Raw genomic sequence first — 20252 nt, forward strand, 5'->3', positions numbered from 1 at the left:
TATCTAGGACAAGAATTATTGTGTACTCAATTTATACATGTATGGAGCTTTTGCAAATGCTATAGTTTTTCAAGTACATTTTTTACCAAAACCAGCAATGAATGAGAGTTTCAGTTTCTACAATAATCTAGTCAACATCTAATATTGTATTTTAATTTTAACCACTCTGGAGTGATATCACTTTGTACCTTTAACATTTTACAAATTAAATATAGCATAATTTCACACTTTATTAGATATTAAGAGTATATTCTTATAAAGTGATTGTCAGTTTGTTGTGTGTTTCTCTACTTGGAATATTTGTGTTTTTATAAGGTCTATAGGCCAACGTGCTGAGTATGAGAAGCAAACTGTGAACTCAGGGTCTTGTATCTGCTAGTCCTTGATCTATCACTTGAACTATCTCCACTGTCTGACAGTGGCACTTTATCCTTATTTCTCTGGTTCCTTATGTGTGAATATTCCATTTTTAGATGTCAGTTTAACAAATATCTTCTCTCATTCTATGACTTCAATTTGAAATTGCTTATGATATTGTGTGTAAGTGTTCATGTAGTGGGGAGGGAAAGGGTCAGGGATTGACCACAGGATCTCACATGCAAAACAAGTGCCCTACCACTGAGTTACCAGCACTGACTATAGATGAACAAAACTTCTTAAATTTTTTTTTAAATTTTTTTTTCGCTTTTTGGGTCCCACCCAGCGATGCTCAGGGGTTACTCCTGGCTTTGCACTCAGGAATTACTCCTGGCAGTGCTTGGGAGACCATATGGGATGCCGGGGATCGAACCCAGGTCGGCCGCGTGCAAGGCAAATGCCCTACCTGCTGTGCTATCGCTCCGGCCCCAAATTTTTTATATAGTTTAAGTAACATGATTATAACAGTATTTAAGTTCATACCTATGGTGTACAAAATAAATTGCCTTTCCACCACCACTGGAGTACTGTGTTTATGTTACTTCTAGTCCAGGCTCTAACATCCCTCCCACTCCCTAACCCACTTCCCTCCCTGCCTGACCTCAGTTCTGTATTCAATTCTGTATTCAAAATCAAAGGAATTGTCATTAGCGACTGTTCATTCCTTTGTTGTTGTTTTAATAAACAACAGGTGGATAATATAATTTGGTATTTATCCTTCCTTGTCTAATTCATTTATCAAACATTATGTCTTTTAGATCATCCAAGTTGCAGCAAAAGATTTTATCTGTTCTTATAGCTGACTAGTATTCCATTTGCATACTACAACTTCTATATTCATACACCGGTCTTTGGATATGGGGATTGTTTCCATATGTTGTCTACTATAAATAGTGCTACAAGAAACATAGGTGAGCATATATCATTTAGAATTGATGCTTTTGTGTTCTTAGGATATGTTTGTGTTATTGCCAAGGATTGGAATCTCATGGTCTTGTAGAAGTTCTATTATTAATTTTTTGAGAAGTCTGTATACCATTTTCATAGAGGGTCAGTCAGTTGATATTCCCACCAATAGCGAATGAATATTCCTTTCTCACAGCATCCTTACCAGCAGTGCTGACTGTTTCCATTCATTTTGATATAGGCTATTCTCACTCATGGGGTGCTTTCTCACTGTTGTTTTAGTTTGTATTTTCCTTATAATAAGTAGTAAGAACTTTCTCCTAAGTCTATTAGTTACCTGTGTGTTTTCTTCCAAGAAGTATCTGTTCATTTCCTCTACCCACCTTTTGATGAGGATTAATTTATTGTAAAACTTTGTGAGTACTTTATGTATGTTGCATATTAATTTGACCTTTATAAGTTTATGAAATGTGTCTACTTCCTCCACTCAGTAGAATTCCTTTTAATTTTAGCCTTAATTTCTTTCACTGGATGAAAATTTCTTAATTTGATATGATCCCAATTATTTAATGTTTTCCTTCTGTTATCTTTTCCAGTGGAGTTGATTCATTAAAGATGCCTCTGACGTCAGTATCTTAAAGAGTACTATGTTTCCTCAGTGTATTTTATTTATTCTGGCATAATATCAAGATTTTAAAAATACACTTTGAATTAAATTTTGTGTATTCTGTGAGACAGGGAATGAGTGTCTTTTGAAAATGGCAATTCAGACTGGAGTGATAGCACAGTGGGGAGGGCGTTTGCCTTGCATGCGGCCAACCCCAGTTCAATTCCCAGCATCCCATATGATCCCCAAGAGCACCGCCAGGAGTAATTTCTGAGTGCATGAGCCAGGAGTAACTCCTGTGCATCACCGGCTCTGACCTAAAAAGCAAAAAAGAAAAACAAAAGGCAATCCACTTTTCCCAACATCAGTTGTTGAAGATACTTGGACCTAATATATTTGTTGTAAATTAACTTTTTACATATCTTTAGGTTTACTTCTGGGTTCTCAGTTTTATTTCACTGTTCTGAAAGTCACCTTTTGTTCTGTACCATACTGTTTTGATTGCTATAGGGTTGTGATATAGTTTGAATTCGGGGGATTCATTATACATCCCACCCTCTAACACAAATTTTTTTCTTATAATTGCTTTGGCCATTTGGGGAGTTTTGTGGCTCCATTCAAATTTTATCAGTATTTGTTGTATGTCCTTAAATAATGTCAATGAAATTTTGATAAGGATTGCATTAATCATTGCTTTGAGTAGTATGATATTTTTCAGTGTTCTTACAATCCATGAACATGGAATATTCAATTCTCTTCTGTTATTTAATAGTGACTTTAACATTTTAATTTTTGTCTTTCATATCCTTTAAGTTGATTGAAGTTGTTATTTCTAGTTAGTTGATGGTTTAGGACACCATTTTAAGTGGAATTATTTTCTCAATTACTTTCTCTTTCAGGTCATTTTGTGGGCATATAAAAATGTAATTGATTTGTGTGTGATTATTTAGCACACTATTATTTTACTATATTGGCTGATTATTTCTAGCATTTTTTTTTGCATAGAGTCTTTTTGTCATCAATGTATATTATCATGTCATCTGCAAATAGTGAAAGTTTAACATCTGATTTGAATGCCTCTTTTTCTAATCTAATTAGTGTGACTAAGATTTCCAGGACTATATTGAATAGTAGTAGAAAACATGAAGATCCTTGCCTCGTACCTGATTTTAGTGGAAACCTTTCCAGTTTTTTTGCATAACATACAATATTAGCTGTGAGTTAATTCTATCCCTTACTATCTTGAGGCCATTTCCTTCTACCCCTATTTTTTGAGACATATTGAATAAAATGATTGAATCTTGTGTAAAAAAAACTATCTGTGTGTATTGATAGCATCATATGATTTTTGTCTTTCCTTTTTTTGATGTGGTGATTTACATATATTGAACAATCTTTGAATCCCTTGAGTAAATTCTCTTTGATCCTGATATATGACCTTTCTGATATAAGACTAAAATTGGTTTGCTAAAATTTTAAGGATCTTTGCATTGATATTCATCAAGGATATTGATCTCTAGTTCTCACTTCTTGATTTCTCTGTCTGCCTCGGTATTAGGGTAATATTGACTTTACAAAAGCTATTGGGAAGGATTCCTGTCTCTTCAAAATTATGAAAGGTAGTAATTCTTTGAGGGTTTGGTTGGACATAGACATTTTGTGGGGGAAGTTTTCTAACATTATTGTTTCAATTTTTTCCTCGTAATTTGTTTTTGTCAAGTTTTGAATTTCTTTCTGATTCTGTCTTAGGAGGTTGTATTATTATGAAACTTCATTTCTTTTACATTTTCCAACTTAGTGATATAAAGTTATTCGTAGTAAAGTTTGGTCTTTGTGTTATTGAGAGGTCTGTCATAATTCCTCCCCCACCTTTTTTTTTTGCGTTTTGGGCCACATCCTGCAGTGCTCAGGGCTTCCTCCTGGCATGTTCAGGAAACCATATATTGTGTCAGGGATTGAATCCAGATTGGCCATATCCAAGGCTTGGAACATTTTGCAGATATGGCACATGTATACATGTTAGGAAATTTTACTCTATCTCTGAAGTTGACCTAATGAAAAACATTACACCATTCTAATACATAATGCTCAGCTTTTCTTTAATATTTAAATGCATTTTGTGTTTATATAGGTATTCACAAAATACTTTATTCTTTATGATGCAGCCACTATAACTTGATATATAGCATTGCACTACTTTCAATTTTTAGTAATGTCATGAATTTAATTTGCTGAATAGGTTTTAGCACACTTTGTAACTTTTAATTTCTTCACCAATTATATTTGTTTTTATTACATTGTTAATAGCTTCCCTATGTCAAACCCACAAAGCACTGTCATTTTCATTTGAAATGGTGTTCTGTTTTATGATGTGTTTTCAAATTGAGTCTGGAGTTTGCAACTCAATTCAACATAAACGTGTTAAGCTTTAAGATGTATCTGAAGTAATATCTAAATACGCATCTAAAATCATGAACCAATGTTTAAAAAATTATGCACGTAATTTAGCACTGTAAAATAATTCCTTGTCTGCCTTTAACTATATGCCATTCTGAATATGCTTATTCTAGTATGTTTTAAACAGAAAAAATACAATCTGAAATATCCCTTCTTTCTTAATTTGCTAACAATTTTACCATGAACTCATACTGAATTTTATTAAATTATTATTCTGTATCTCTTGTGATAACCATAGTTTTCCTTTATTAATCTGTTAAACTGTGTACAGCTATTGATCTGTATGTGTGAGGACATGGGTTCAATCAGCAGAACTGCAAAAAATTATTTTTGAGGCTGACTTTATATATATAATATGGATCATTTTATATAGTCTAAGCACACATAAACGTATATTCTTCTGTTTTTTGAAAGGATTTTTTTTTTGTTTTTGTTTTTGTTTGGCTTTTGGTTTTGTTTTGTATCTGAGCCACACCTGTTACTACTGTCTCTGTACTCAGGAATCACTCTTGGAGGTGCTTGGAGGACCATATGGGATGCCAGAAATTGAACCAGGTTGGCTGTATGCAGAACAAGCACCCTACCCACTGTACTATCTTTCCAGCCCAAAGACTATATATTATTTAGAGTGTTCTGCATATATTTAATCTGTGTTCAGATCTTTATTATTATGTGTATAATCTTATTCTATCAGTCATGAAGAGAGTTTTACTCTTTTTATTACAATTTTTCTATTTTTTGTTTTATTTTGTTTTGGTGCCATATCTGGTGGTGCTCAGAGGGTACTTATGGATCTGTATTGAGGGGTCACAGAGAGGTGCCAGAGATTGTACCCTGGACTCCTGAAATGCAAAGTATGTGCTCCAGCACTTTGAACTTTCTCTTTGATCCCAAAAGTTTTGTTTAGAAAAATTTTTCTTACGTTTTGGGGCTACTACAGGTATGGTGTCAGGGGTTGCTCTCAACAGTGCTCTGGCATTCATATATAATTTGTCTTTTTCTTATTTATGTTTTATCAGTTTAATTTGACATATTTTGCAAATATGTAACTGTAAATATAATATGTTTCTCTTCTCCTGGGAGTACATCATACATAGATTATAACTTTCTTTTTATTTTGCTTTTTGGGTCATACCCAGAGATGCACCGGGGTTATTCCTGGCTCAGGAACTCAGGAATTACTCCTGGTGGTGCTTGGGGGGATTATATTGGATGTTGGGAATGGAACTCAGGTCGGCCGCGTTCAAGGCAAATGCCCTACCCACTGTGCTATTGCTCCAGCCCCCATAGATTATATATATTTTTTAAGTTATGTCACTTTTACATACACTATTTACTTTCATGTGTTTTCGGGGGGCCACATCTGGTGGTGCTCAAGGATTACTCATGGATCACTCCTTACAGGAGTATCACTCCTGGAGAACATATGTGGCACTGGGGTTTGAACCTGGCTCAGCCACATTCAAGTCAATTGCCTCACCTGCTGTACTACCTCTTCAGCCTTTGTGTGGTCTCTTAAATATAATTTTTATTGTTTTTCCTCTCTATTTATATTTGGATGCTTTTGACCACACCAAGCAGTATTCATGGCTTACTTTTGGGTCAGATATAACTCTTTGTGGTGCTTGCGGGAACATCTGTGGTGTCAGGTATAGAACTGGAATCAGCTACGTGCCTTATTCCCTGTACAATCTCTCCAAGACAGATATTTAGATATTCTACATGGACTCATCTTGACTCATTTCTAAATCCATTTATGACTACTATGCTACTAAGTGATCTAAGTAGTTTATAATATCAGATATTATACTTCAGTTCTAGAATGAGTTTTAATTAGTGTAGAAATTCCAATTATCCGGTGATATGATTATTCATTCTCTTTCTTTTAATCTAGTTTCTTTTTCCATATTTGTAATATATTGACAAATATCATTTATATTAATAAACACCATTATCAATTCATTCCATTTATCTATTCCATCTGTGGGTCATTCGTATTGCCTCTTTTTTTCCTCTTTTGGTTTTTAGACCACACTCAAGAGTACTGAGGGATTACTCCTAGCTCTGAACTCAGGAGTTACTCCTGGTGGGCTCTGGGGACCATATGTGGTGCTGGGAACCAAACCTAGGTCACACATATGCAAGGCAAATACCTTTTTAGGACCCTGTATTGTCTATTTTTCTTCTAGGTTTTATTCCAGGTGTATATGGATGTGCACAAATGCATAATTTTGTATTGAGCACTGAGTATATAAAAATGTCTAACATCATCTGATGAATATTGTTTTCCTCAAGAAACTTAACCTCTTGACTGGAGCAATAGTACAGTAGGTGGCACTTATATTACATGCAGTCAATTCAGGCTTGGACCCTAGCACCACATATGGAGCCACCCCTGAGCCCTGCCAAGAGTGATACCTGAGTGCATATCCAGAGAACCACAGCCAAATGTAGTCCAAAAATTATCAAAAAGACACTACATTAAAATAGCCAATAACAAGAGGCCAAAGGGTGGTACATCAGGTAGAATGCTTGCCTTGCATGTGACTGACCCAGATTTGATCCCCAGCACCCCAAATTGTCCCCCTTACAATCCTTCAGGAGTAATCCCTGAGCACAAAGCCAAGAATAAGCCCTGAGTATTGCCAGGTATTGCCCCAAAACCAATGAAATTTTTGTAAATCCAATTGAGAATTTGATTACCCTAATGTGAGCCTTAATTTGCACATTATGTACATATTGTGGGGTTTTTTTTTTTGGTCTAATGAATAAGTCTTCATTGTTCTAATTAGCACCACATTTTCTTTTTTGGTAGGACTTTGGGTCATACCTGGTGAATCATGGGGACTACTCTTTCTGTGTTTGGGGGTCACTCCCATGGTGCTGGATGAACAATGCTATGCTGTAGATCAAACTGGGGTCACCAAGGATAGTAAGTGCTCCATACTGTATCTCCAGCTTAGTGCCACTTTTTCATTTCATTTTATACACTGAATTAAGGATAAAATACAGATTTCAAGAATATCTTTCAGGGGCTGGGGCAATAGCACAGCAAGTAGGGCCTTTGCCTTGCATGCGGCATCCATGATTCGATTCCCAGCTTCCTATATGGTCCCCTGAGCACCACCAGGGGTAATTCCTGAGTGCAGAGCCAGGAGTGACCCCTGTGCATCGCCAGGTGTGACTCAAAAAGATAAAAATTAATATCTTTTAAATAGTACTTTGTGGTTTAAAGATTATTCATGTCTGCAAAGTTACAAAGTAATATATCTGGTATCATTTGATAATCAAACTTGTACAGAAATACTGAGACTCTTTGAATATTTTAGTCTGTTTGTCTACATTCTTGGGCCACACTCGGCAGTGCTCAGGTATTCTGACTGCACTCAGGGATCATTCATGGTGGAGCTAGGGGGACCATATATGGTGCCTGCGAACAGATCTAACCCAGCTTGGCCATGTGCATAGCGAACAACCTATCTACTATACTATCAACGCAAGATTCTTTGACTCTTTTGAAAAGTGGGAGGAAAATACAGAAAATCTAAGTAAATATGTGCAATACACTTGAAGTTTTATTTGTAGGGAAAATTAAAGAATAAGGAAGTATACTATGCTATCCTGATACTTGAAAACTTTCAATGGTTTTGGAGCATATTTGGGCCCTGACACTTTTTCTTTTGGATTTTGAGTTGGCAGTCCTGGCTCAGAGCTCAGGAGTCACTCCCAATGGTGCTTGGAAACCACACAATAATGAGAATCAACCCTGGATCTCCCAGTTGCAGTGTTCCTGTACAGCCTTTAAGCTAAATCCCCAGCCCAGAAATTTCTTAAACATTGTAAAAGAATTTACCAAGTTTTGATTTGATCTAATTAGTTCAGTGAAAGGGTTGTCAAATGATGTAGATCTTCTCCTTGTTATGTATAACAAGAATAACTTAAAGTGCTAATATTGGTACATGCAATGCACTGTGTAAATAGTCACAAAATACTCATACAATATGGTTTATATGGTTCTCACAATGAGGGTATCACAATTTTACTGTGTTAATATTTTAATGAAAACATATATAAGTACAATTAGGGAGAAACAAGCCTGGTATATTTGTTATATGTTCTCAGCATAGAGAGTCCTGGGGAACTATAAAGAATTTCAAACACTTTGCAAGGATAATGCTATGTGACTAAGACAAAAGTCACCACAGATGGAACTGCAAGATCATATAAAACTTTCAGTATTACAGTAAAAGACATTAAAAAAGAAATTAAATACAATTTCTTCTAAACCTACTTGAGTAACTAATAGTTATGGAAAGATGATTCAACATAGGAAATAAAATATGAAGAAAATATACACTTAATATTCAGTGCCATTAAAATGCTAAGGGAACTTAAAATTTTAGAGAAAAATTTTAGTATGATAAGGGACATGAGTAGGTTTGATATATGTATATATTTAAACAGCAATACAATCTTTAAAAATAAGCAATGCAAAGGGTTGCTTGTTTGTGCTGGGCACAATCAAGGAAATGTTCACTTGACAATTACTTAACTAAATACAAAGCTGTTTCTGCTGTTCGGGGATTCTTTAATTTCATTCTCAGTGTCCTGAGCCAAGAGGTTGGGGAATAATGGCTTCAGGAATTTGAACTCACCAGTTCTAGGGTCTCCAGTCATGCACACCTCATACTGGTAGCTGTGCGACAGGGTCCCAGCGCCACTGACGTCCAGCAGGTGTCCCGGGAAGTACGCGTCGGGCAGCGGGTAGGGGCCCCCCGCGGAAGGGCCAGGCCGCCTGCACAGGCGCACAGCCACGAAGGCCAGCACGGAGAAGAGGAAGAGCGACGACACGCAGGCCAAGGCCACCACCAGGTAGACGGTGAGGCGGTCGTCCGCAGGCGCGTCGGCAGGCGCGTCGGGCAGCGGCAGGAAGGGCTGCGAGAAGCCATCCACCAGCAGCACGTGCAGCGTGACGCTGGCCGACAGCGGCGGCTCGCCATTGTCCTTGACCAGCACCAGCAGCCTGTGCTTGGGCGCGTCGCGCTCGCTGAGCGGCCGCGCAGTGCGCACCTCGCCATTGTGCGCCCACACACTGAAGAGCCCGGGCTCTGTGGCCTTGAGCAGCTGGAACGACAGCCAGGCGTTCTGGCCCGAGTCGCCGTCCACCGCCACCACCTTGGTCACCAGGTAGCCCGCCTCTGCCGCCCTGGGCACCAGCTCGCTGCAGGGCGCCGACGCGTTCTGCAGCGGGTACAGCACGAAGGGCGCGTTGTCGTTGCGGTCCAGCACCAGCACGCGCACGCGCGCCTGGCTGCCGAGCGCGGGCGAGCCGCGGTCCCACGCGCCCACGCCGAACTCGAAGGCGCGCACGGCCTCGAAGTCCAGCGAGCGCAGCGCGAACAGCTGCCCGTTGTCCGCGTTGATGGACACCAGCGAGGCGAGCGGCAGCTGCGGGTCCTGGGGCTGCAGCAGCGAGTAGGTGACCTGGGCGTTGCTGCCCTCATCGGGGTCGGTGGCGCTCACGCTGCCAATGTGCAGGGCGGGGCTGTTGTTCTCGCCCACCAGCAGGGTGTAGGAGGGCTGGCTGAAGGCGGGGGCGTTGTCGTTCACGTCTGACACCAGCACTGTGATGGTGTGCTGTGTTTGCAGCCTGGGGGTACCCATGTCTGTCACTGTGATGGTGATGTTGTACTCCGCCTGGCTCTCTCGGTCCAGTGCCCCTTCTGTGACCAACGTGTAGAAATTCTCCACTGAAGGTCTTAGAAGAAAGGGAAGATCCTCATCTACAGAACAAACAACTTGTTGATTTTGTCCAGAATCTGCATCTGATACACTGAAAACTGCCACTATAGTTTCTGGCAAGTTTTCAGGAATGGAGTTGATGAGTGAGGACATGGTTAATTCTGGGGCATTGTCATTTACATCCAGAACGTTGATGATAACTGAACTTTTCCCTGATAGTCCCCCACCATCTGTGCCCTCGACATCCACCTGATATGATTGAAGTTCCTCAAAATCCAACATTCTCATCAGTCGAATTTCTCCTGTAACTGGGTTTATTTCAAAGGGTTGGTTAACACCATCTACTTGAAATAGAGCATATGAAACCTCCCCAAAAAGTCCTGCATCTAAATCTTTTGCAGAAACACTAATTATCGGAGTGCCAACAGGGGTATTTTCAGGGATCTGAGCCTCATAAAGCTCCTGTGAAAACTCTGGGGTATTGTCATTGATGTCCAGTACCAGAATCTGAATCTCTGTAGAACCTGACCGGGGTGGAGACCCACCATCTAGTGCTGTAAGAATTAGCCTGAGCTCGGACTCTTCTTCACGGTCCAATGCCTTGTCCAACACCAGCTCAGGAAACTTCCTGCCATCCTTGCGATTTTGAGTAAAGATGTGGAAGTGGGGGTTGGGACTGATTCTGTAGCTCTGGAGGCTGTTGCTGCCAGTGTCTAAATCCTGTGCCATTTTCAAGGGAAATACTTTTCCAGGTGAGGCAATTTCTGATATTTTCAGTACCATTTTTCTGGTGGGGAACTCTGGGGCATGATCATTTATATCTTGAATTTTCAAGGCAGCTTGAAAAAACTGCAAGGGATTTTCTAGTAACACCTGAAAGGGTAGCACACACGGGTCTGTGGAGCCACACAGCTCCTCACGATCCAGCTTCTCATTTAACAGTAAATCATAGGTTTGTGGGTTAAACTGCAAAAGCTGTCTGTTCCCCTTGAAAACAACCCGGGCACCCCGTGCAGCCAGTTCTCCCTTCCTGAGTCCCAGATCCTTTGTCAAGTTGGCCACAAACGTGCCACTTTCTGTTTCCTCCAATACAGAGTACTGAATCGGTTCTGAATCCGCTTCCCACCAAAGCATCAATAAAACGAAGGTCACCACTTGCCTTTTCTCGAAGTGTGCTTTTGTCAGTGCCATCTCTGTTGTTATGCCTGAATCCAGGAGAAAAATCCTTTTTCACACCCAGTCACAAAGTCCACCATCAACCCTCCGATATGTCCTTGTTAGTGAAATTTCAGTTCATTCTAGTACCGTGTCCAGCGATGACTGCCTTGCTGATCTAAGCTGAGCTTCTGCTGTAAATATGTTTTGCATTGCTCTAAGGGTTCTCAGGAAAATGGAGTCCACCCAATTTTCATTCACTCTCTTAGCCTACACTGCCACCATGCGTTCATATGAGTAACTTCATGAGATTGTTCAAAATTATTTACAAAGTCTAACTTATAAAGACTTTTAGATCACATTTGTGTCTCTTAACCTAAGTGTGTGGACCACAAAAGAATTATTTAGGGATCTTATGTATGTGTCAATTTCTGTGCTTCCTTCCAGATCTTAGATCAGATATTTTTGTGGTGCTAAGAGAAATCTGCTTATCAATCTTCCCCCCTAAGGATTCTCATTTATACTAATGTTTAAGAATCACTTCCTTAGATAATATAAACTTTCTATGGTAAACTTTTAGCAATGGGATTATTATTTGTTGAAATTTGTAAGTGTAAAAATTCACTTATTTGTGAATTTATGAGTACTATTTAATTGGCCCAATAAAACACACATCAACAAACTACAAAATTTACACATTGGTTAGCAATACTAATGGTAATTTTTATGGAAGTCTCAAAATAGTATAACTCAGGTGATGACAAAAACAAAAATTTGTGTTTTGTTATATATGCAGAGTAGGTAATATGAAATATGGTTTATACTTTTTAAATTTATTTTTAAAATAAATTTTATTGGATCACCATGAGATAGTTACAAAGTTTACAAAGTTTCACGATTACATTTCAGTTATACAATGATAGAACATCCATCCCTCCACCAGTGCATATTTTCCACTACCATTGTTCCCAGTGTCCCTCCTGCCACCCCCATCCCATCCCACCCCCTTGCTCTGTCGAATGTACTTTCCTTCTTACTCTCTAATTTGGGGCATCATGGTTTGCAATACAGATAATATGGTTTATACTTGATTGGATACCATGGAATTCACTGATGTTACATTACAACTAGTTTCATACTTCTCAGAATTTTCTCAGAAAAATGAGAAAGTATAAAATATATCAAATGAATCAATGTACCAATAGCAACACAAAAATATACAAAACATAATAAATTTCATATTTAGCTCATATTTAGTGAGAGGAAGTCAGTTGAGTTAAAGTAAAATTAACTAGGTAAAAACCAAAATAAAAAGACTAAATACTGAGAATATTTCCCAACACCTCAACTCTATGAAAAATAAAGAGCTAAATAAGCATGAACAGATAAAAATCATTATATATTTGAAAGGTATTTCTCTCTAGAGATTAAAAATGTGGTCACCGGCATCAAGCTCCCTGGTTCACCTGATAAATGTTACTATGATAATCTTCCTTGGTATAAATAACAAAATAAACTGATGAAATAAAATCAACATTTACAGACATTTTGAATAGGCTTAGTTTAGCCTGCACTGCCACCACAAAGTGGCTTCCTACTTAATCCTAAATACCTCTTTCTGTGGGCATTCTGATACTAGCTTAATGTGATTTCTGCATCCTGAGATTTATTCTCTTCTACAGTGCCACGAGGCTTCCTCAAATACAGCTTATTAAATAATTTTTCATTTTAAAGAATTTTTTATTAGTAGTATAATGTATTTAAAATGTGTGTTGTTAAAAGAAGTTGACATCTTAATAGTTCCCCAAGTGGCATCGGTTTTATATGTGGAAAAATTATCTTTTTATAGAAAGTAGTTTACAATAGATTGCTTTAGGATAATGCATCTCTGTTTTACCTCTTTTGCTTTAATAGAGTTGAATTGACTGTTTTTATAAACATATTTACCAAGGAACAAATATTAAATGGGCTCATTTTGACAAATGTTTTACATATATGTATATATAAACAGTATAAACATTTTTGTATAATTTTTCCTAGCTACACAGTATTAGCTTATTTCATTACACCTACAGCTATCCTGTCTTTGCTTATTCTGTCTAGTTTTTATTATAAGTAGTTGAGGGAGAGTGTTGAAATCTCTAATCTTAATAGTAAATCTACTTTTCTTCACAATTCTATCAATTCTCCACTCTATGCTTCCCAATCAGTGTTTCCATAGCTATTTTTATCTTCTTTTGGGGGGAACTCAACCAGCAGTACTCAAGGCCAACTCTTGACTCTGCACTCAGGGATCACCTCTGGTGGGGCTAAGGGGACCACGTGGGGCACCAGAAATTCAACCCTGGTTGGCTGCATACAAGGCAAAGCTCATTACCCCATACTATCTCTCCAGCCTCATGTACAGCTATTTATATAAACTTCATAAACCACTGCTGCACCAATTTGAACAAATGGATCTATTCATGTAAACCACACTTTATTCAATACATATAATACTTTTGTTTGTAGTTTTCAACATAAGTTCAAGCATTATGTGATAAAACTTTTATCTCTATACACAACAGGGAAAGGTAGGCAGTGTAAAATGCTTTTTGTGCTTATGTATGCTAAAATAAAGTAATACAGTTTTTAAATTATTGAAATGCTGGATTATCCATGACTTGAAATTAATTTAACAAATGGAACAATATAAAGCTAGTTTTACTTAACTTAAAAATGGTTACATAGTTGATGAATCAGATTTTGATATTTATGCTACACATATTCATGTTCTGTTTTATTCATTATAACATTTAAAAATTCTTCAAGTTTATTAGAAATGAAAGACTAATTTTCAAGGACAAATTGAACTTCTCATGGTTCTTCTTAAATTTAGTTATATGTGAAGAAAAACCATCATTTAGGAAAAATATATAAATAATCTCCCAGTGGGATATCTAATGCTGAACGTTCTAAAATATGTGAAATACATTTGGTATCTCAAATGACTGGAGAATAGATATTTTTGCCACTTTTACTAAAGTTTTTCCAAACTTGTTGATTATTTTAATAAGCTCGCTTATTATTTTCTATTTACTCTCTTATTTTAGTCTTAAGTTTCACTGGTTCCTTCTTTTCTTCTCCTACTTGCTCAGTGGGAGCATGTTTTTTTTCTAGAAGACTAATCCAGGCAATGCTTGGAGGACAATATATGTCAGGGATCAAATGCAAGGCTCTCACTTGCATGCGCAAAGCTTGTGTTCTACTTTTTGAACTATTTCCCAGTCTCTGTGGGTTAATTTTCTTTGTATTCCTCTAGATTATTGAGGTGGGAGCATCAATGAATTATTTGAAACTTAATTCTTTTCTTATGTATGTCTGTAGGTCTGTAAATTTCCCTCTCTACACTGTCTTATAAAATTATTTGTTGTATTTGTATTTCTAATCAAGCTCAACCTATTTTCATCTCATTTGAGGTGTTTTCTTTGATCCATGACTTCATTTGATGTCTTATTTAATTTTCAACTGTTTGAAGATTTTTCTATTATGTTTTCACTACTGCTTTAGTCTATTGTGACTGGAGAACCCACAGTGCAATACAGATTTCAATTCCTCTAAGTGGGTTGAAGTTTGTAGTATGATCTGTTTATGCATTCTATCTTACAAAACTAGTGTTTTATGGTTGTTGGCTAGGTGTTCTTTAAATATATTTGCTCCTACTGGTTAATGAAGATGTTAGGTTATTCTTTATTTATGCTGATTTTCTGCCTAATTCTAACAATTGTTGAGAGAGGGTGTTGAGGTATCCAATTTTATTTATTTTGGGGGCCACACCCAGCAATGCTCAAGGACTACCTTCATCTCAGTGCAGTAATGGGAATAAAACCCAGGCTTAAGTCAGAAATTTTGATAGAATTCTCCTTTCAGTATCACTTTATTTTGATTCAATTATTTGCAGCTCTAGTATTTAGTATATACGTATGTGAGTTGCTACGTATTCTTCTTTTATCATTATATATTATCCAACTATGCCTCTTTTTCTTTATTTTTGCAGTGGGGAGATATCTTCTTTGCTATTACATCTACATTATTTATCATTGCATGAATAGTATGCACTATTTTATTACTCCATATTTTAACTTTCAATTTGCCTATATAATAGTTGAAGTGAATTTCATAGCAGATAGTATATAGTAAACCATGTTTTCCTCCAATTTTTATTTAATACTGTGATTAATAATACCATGAGTGACAGTTTCATGCATACATCATTCTATCACCATTCCCACCACCAGACTTCATTCCATTCACCAGTGTCCAGAAACTAGCCCAAACTGCCCCAAGCCCAGGTAAGCTCAGTTGTGTAAACCAAGTCTTAAGTTCTGTTTTATTTGACCATTTGATGTTCCCATAAAGTGATTAATTATATCCTACATAGGAGAGAAAACATATACGTTCTTCTAACTAGCTCTATTCAATATTTAGAACCCTTGAGTTCCATCCATGTGGCATCAAATTGAATGATTTTATATTTTATTATGGCTGGAGCGATAGCACAGCAGTTAGGCTTTCACCTTGCACTCGGCCAACCTGTGTTCGATTCCTCTGCCCCTCTCGGAGAGCCTGGCAAGCTACTGAGGGTATGGAGCCTGCATGGCAGAGCCTGGCAAGCTAATGCTGCGTATTGGATATGCCAAAAATAGTAGCAATAAGTCTCTCAGTGAGAGACGTTACTGGTGCCCGCTCGAACAAATCGATGAGCAATGGGATGACAGTGACAGTGATTTTATTATAGCTGAGTAGTATTCCATTGTGTATATAAACCACAATTTCTTTATTGCATCATCTATTTTCTTTTTTCTTTCATTTTTATTTTCTTTTAGGAGCCACAGCAAATGGCTCCAAAGGCTTATTCCTGGCTCTGAGTTTAAAGACACCTAATATGGACTCAGCAGACCACATCGGGTATGACAAGTGTTGGTCATGTGAAAGGCAAACACCTTACCTAATTCATCCCCTAGTATTATATACTTTAAAAAGTACATTGTGCCAAACTTGATTTATTTTTCCATTTGCATGTTAAAATGATCAAAAACAATCATGTTTACATATTTTAATTAGTACTGTTGTAATTTGTTAGCCCATTGTCAAATATTTCTTAAAAGTCATTAAATTTTAACAGTTTCTGACATGCAGTGCTATCTATGGAAATATCTATCAAAATGCAAACTGGAAAAACATTTTGGATATTTTAAACAAAATATTAAAAAGAATGTTTAGATGGATAAAATACAGGGGGGAAATAATATTTGATTTTATTGTATCAAGACAGTTTTCTGCAATAAATCAGAGCAAACTTTTAAGGAAAATCAATAGCATGGGGGATTTATATTGATATTGTGGAAGCAATGCAATGAGTAGAATTCAGTTTCCCAAAATATGACAAGAGAAAATAGAGTTCACAAATTAATTAAAAAAGGGAAATATCTGAAGGTGGAAGTTTTCTCCATGATACTCTCACGAAATCTCTAGGAAATTGAGAGATAACGTCCAAAATACGTATCATGGTCAGATTTCTAATTATATCCAAGGCTATTCCTAAAAGTGGGGTTTTCCTCTACTGCTTCCTCAGTGTCCTGAGGCGGGAAGGTGGGCAGAATGGGCTTGAGGAACTTGAACTCATTGGTGCCAGCGCCCCCCGCCAGACACACCTCATACTGGTAGCTGTGCGACAGGGTCCCAGCGCCACTGACATCCAGCAGGTGTCCTGGGAAGTGCGCGTCGGGCAGCGGGTAGGGGCCCCCCGCAGAAGGGCCGGGCCGCCTGCACAGGCGCACGGCCACGAAGGCCAGCACGGAGAAGAGGAAGAGCGACGACACGCAGGCCAAAGCCACCACCAGGTAGACGGTGAGGCGGTCGTCCGCAGGCGCGTCGGCAGGCGCGTCGGGCAGCGGCAGGAAGGGCTGCGAGAAGCCGTCCACCAGCAGCACGTGCAGCGTGACGCTGGCAGACAGTGGCGGCTCGCCATTGTCCTTGACCAGCACCAGCAGCCTGTGCTTGGGCGCGTCGCGCTCGCTGAGCGGCCGCGCGGTGCGCACCTCGCCATTGTGCGCCCACACGCTGAAGAGCCCGGGCTCCGTGGCCTTGAGCAGCTGGAACGACAGCCAGGCGTTCTGGCCCGAGTCGCCGTCCACCGCCACCACCTTGGTCACCAGGTAGCCCGCCTCTGCCGCCCTGGGCACCAGCTCGCTGCAGGGCGCCGACGCGTTCTGCAGCGGGTACAGCACGAAGGGCGCGTTGTCGTTGCGGTCCAGCACCAGCACGCGCACGCGCGCCTGGCTGCCGAGCGCGGGCGAGCCGCGGTCCCACGCGCCCACGCCGAACTCGAAGGCGCGCACGGCCTCGAAGTCCAGCGAGCGCAGCGCGAACAGCTGCCCGTTGTCGGCGTTGATGGACACCAGCGAGGCGAGCGGCAGCTGCGGGTCTTGGGGCGGCAGCAGCGAGTAGGTCACCTGGGCGTTGCTGCCCTCGTCGGGGTCGGTGGCGCTCACGCTGCCAATGTGCAGGGCGGGGCTGTTGTTCTCGCCCACCAGCAGTGTGTAGGATGGCTGGCTGAAGGCAGGGGCGTTGTCGTTCACGTCTGACACCAGCACTGTGATGGTGTGCTGTGTTTGCAGCCTGGGGGTGCCCATGTCTGTCACCGTGATGGTGATGTTGTACTCCGCCTGGCTCTCTCGGTCCAGGGGTCTCTCTGTTAGTAGGGTATAAAAATTCTTGAATGTCGGCTTCAAGAGAAAGGGGAGATCATCCGGGATGGAACAAACCATCCTTCCGTTGTCCCCGGAATCTGGATCTGAAACGCTGAAAACAGCAACTACAGTCTCTGGTGAGTTTTCTGGGGTGGACGTGGTGAGTGTGGACATGGTCAGCTCCGGGGCATTGTCATTCACATCCAGCACCTCTATTGCCACAGTACATTTTCCTGTTAGACCCCCACCATCTGAGGCTGCAATTTCCAAGTTATAATATCTAGTTGTCTCGAAATCCAATGCCCTTCTCAGACGAATTTCTCCTGTGACATTGTCTATGACAAAGGGTTGGGTGACATCATCGCCCTGGAATAGAGAGTAGGCTACTTCCCCATATGTTCCAGCATCTAAGTCTCGGGCAGACACAGTGACAATTAAGGAGTTAAGAGGACTGTTCTCAGGTATTTGTACCTCATACAGCGACTGTAGAAACTCAGGAGCATTGTCATTAATATCCATGACCTCAATGCGGACTGCTGTGGTCCCGGACCTGGGCGGAGTCCCACCATCCAACGCTGTGAGTGTTAAACTGAGCTCGGGCTGCTCCTCCCTGTCCAGAACTTTGTCCAGCACCAGCTCTGAGTATTTTCTACCATCTCCGCGATTACGAGTGACAACATGAAAATGGGAGTTTGGGCTTATTGTGTAGTTCTGAACACTATTATTACCTATGTCAAAGTCCTGGGCCGTTTTCAAAGGAAACACAGTCCCTGGAAGGACACTTTCCGGAATTTTTAGCAGCATTTCTTTCTCTAGGAACTCAGGAGAATGATCATTTATATCTGTGAGCTGCAGTTCAACTTGATAAAACTGCACCGGGTTTTCCAGTAGCAATTGGAAATGCAGAATACAGGGCTCCATCTCCCCGCACAGCACCTCTCGGTCCAGGTTTTGGGACAGAAGTAAATCCCCGGTCTTTGTATTGAGCTGCAAGAGCTGTTTGTTTCCTTTGTAATGGATTCGCGCGCCCCGAGTGCCCAGGTCCCTCACCCTGAGCCCCAGATCTTTTGCCAGATTGGCCACGAAGTAGCCACTCTCTGTTTCTTCTGGCAAAGAATACCTAATCGTTTCAGAGCCAGCCTCCCACAAAAGCAATAATATAGCAAGAAACATAACTTGCCTTTTCCGTGACGTTTTGGCTATCGCAGTCTCCATCCTTCAGGCTCCGTCAGAGACGTGCAGTTTCTCTTATCCGGTATACAATCAATCCAGATGGTTCGCTAAATAAACTTGAATTAGGCCTTTCTCAGGGCCTTGCATTAGAACAATGCCCTCTGCAGAGCTCTGCCTGGGGGGCTGACTTAAAATGCTTGCTGATTCTAGGGAGCATTCCCAGTTCTGATTCGGGGCTTAATGGCGCCCCGGATATCCAGAGCCCTTTACACAAACGCCTAGCCTGCAGCGCCACCAGGTGTTCAGATTTACCATAGCATTCATATTTACCATTTAATTCCAAATATTACTAAGGTATGTACCACTATTCTTTTAAGTCACAGATGATTTCCGATTGGATTTCAAGTTCTTAGCTATTAGAAATTCAAAAGAAAATTTTGGCCAATAACTTACAGTGAAATAGTAATTTTCAGAGTAAACTAAAATGATATATTCTTCATAAGTATCCTGAGTTCACAAAGAATTCTCCTGTGAGTTTTTGTTTTGAGTTTTGTTTAAGCACCGGGCAGTGCTCCTAGGCTACTGCTGGTTTGGTGCTTGGAGGTTGCTTCTGGTGACCTTTTGGTGATGGTAATCGGTTGGCTTCTGATGGTGCGTGGTGAGGGCTGAACCCTGCAGGTGCTTGGAATGAACTGGGCATCCAGCAGGTCAAAGTTTTCCCTTTAACCCTATTTCCCAGACTTGTGAGTTTCTTGTTTGATTATATCAACAAGTTATTTACCATTTTAAAAATCATTTGTATTTTTAATAATTGTACATCAGAAAGGGACACAAATCAAAAGCATACGTCTCAAAGAACATTCACAATGAACACACTCCTATAAGCAGAACCTAAATTAAAACTAAAATGTTACCAGAAGGGGATTCCTGTCAGTCTCTTGTGACCACTTTCCTCCCTTAAAACAGGAACTTTCCTGACTAATCATTGTTTTGGTTTTCTTTGAGGAGATCTTTAAACATTTATTCCAGTGGACATATAGAGTAAAATTACAATACTTGTAAAA

General features: G+C 39.8%; 2 protein-coding genes across 2 annotated transcripts; both read right to left on the reverse strand.

The window, feature by feature from the left end:
- Nucleotides 1–8430: 8430 nt before the first annotated feature.
- Nucleotides 8431–11767, reverse strand: LOC101553529 (protocadherin beta-6). Its single transcript, XM_004611257.3, has one exon. It carries the CDS (start codon nt 11318–11320, stop codon nt 8936–8938), a length of 2385 nt encoding a protein of 794 aa, XP_004611314.3. The 5' UTR covers nt 11321–11767; the 3' UTR covers nt 8431–8935.
- Nucleotides 11768–12301: 534 nt separating this feature from the next.
- Nucleotides 12302–19610, reverse strand: LOC129406100 (protocadherin beta-5-like). The gene has a single exon (XM_055143990.1). It carries the CDS (start codon nt 19228–19230, stop codon nt 16843–16845), a length of 2388 nt encoding a protein of 795 aa, XP_054999965.1. The 5' UTR covers nt 19231–19610; the 3' UTR covers nt 12302–16842.
- Nucleotides 19611–20252: the final 642 nt, after the last annotated feature.

The sequence above is a fragment of the Sorex araneus genome, chromosome 6, assembly GCF_027595985.1.
Source record: "Sorex araneus isolate mSorAra2 chromosome 6, mSorAra2.pri, whole genome shotgun sequence".
NCBI classification, from domain to species: domain Eukaryota; kingdom Metazoa; phylum Chordata; class Mammalia; order Eulipotyphla; family Soricidae; genus Sorex; species Sorex araneus.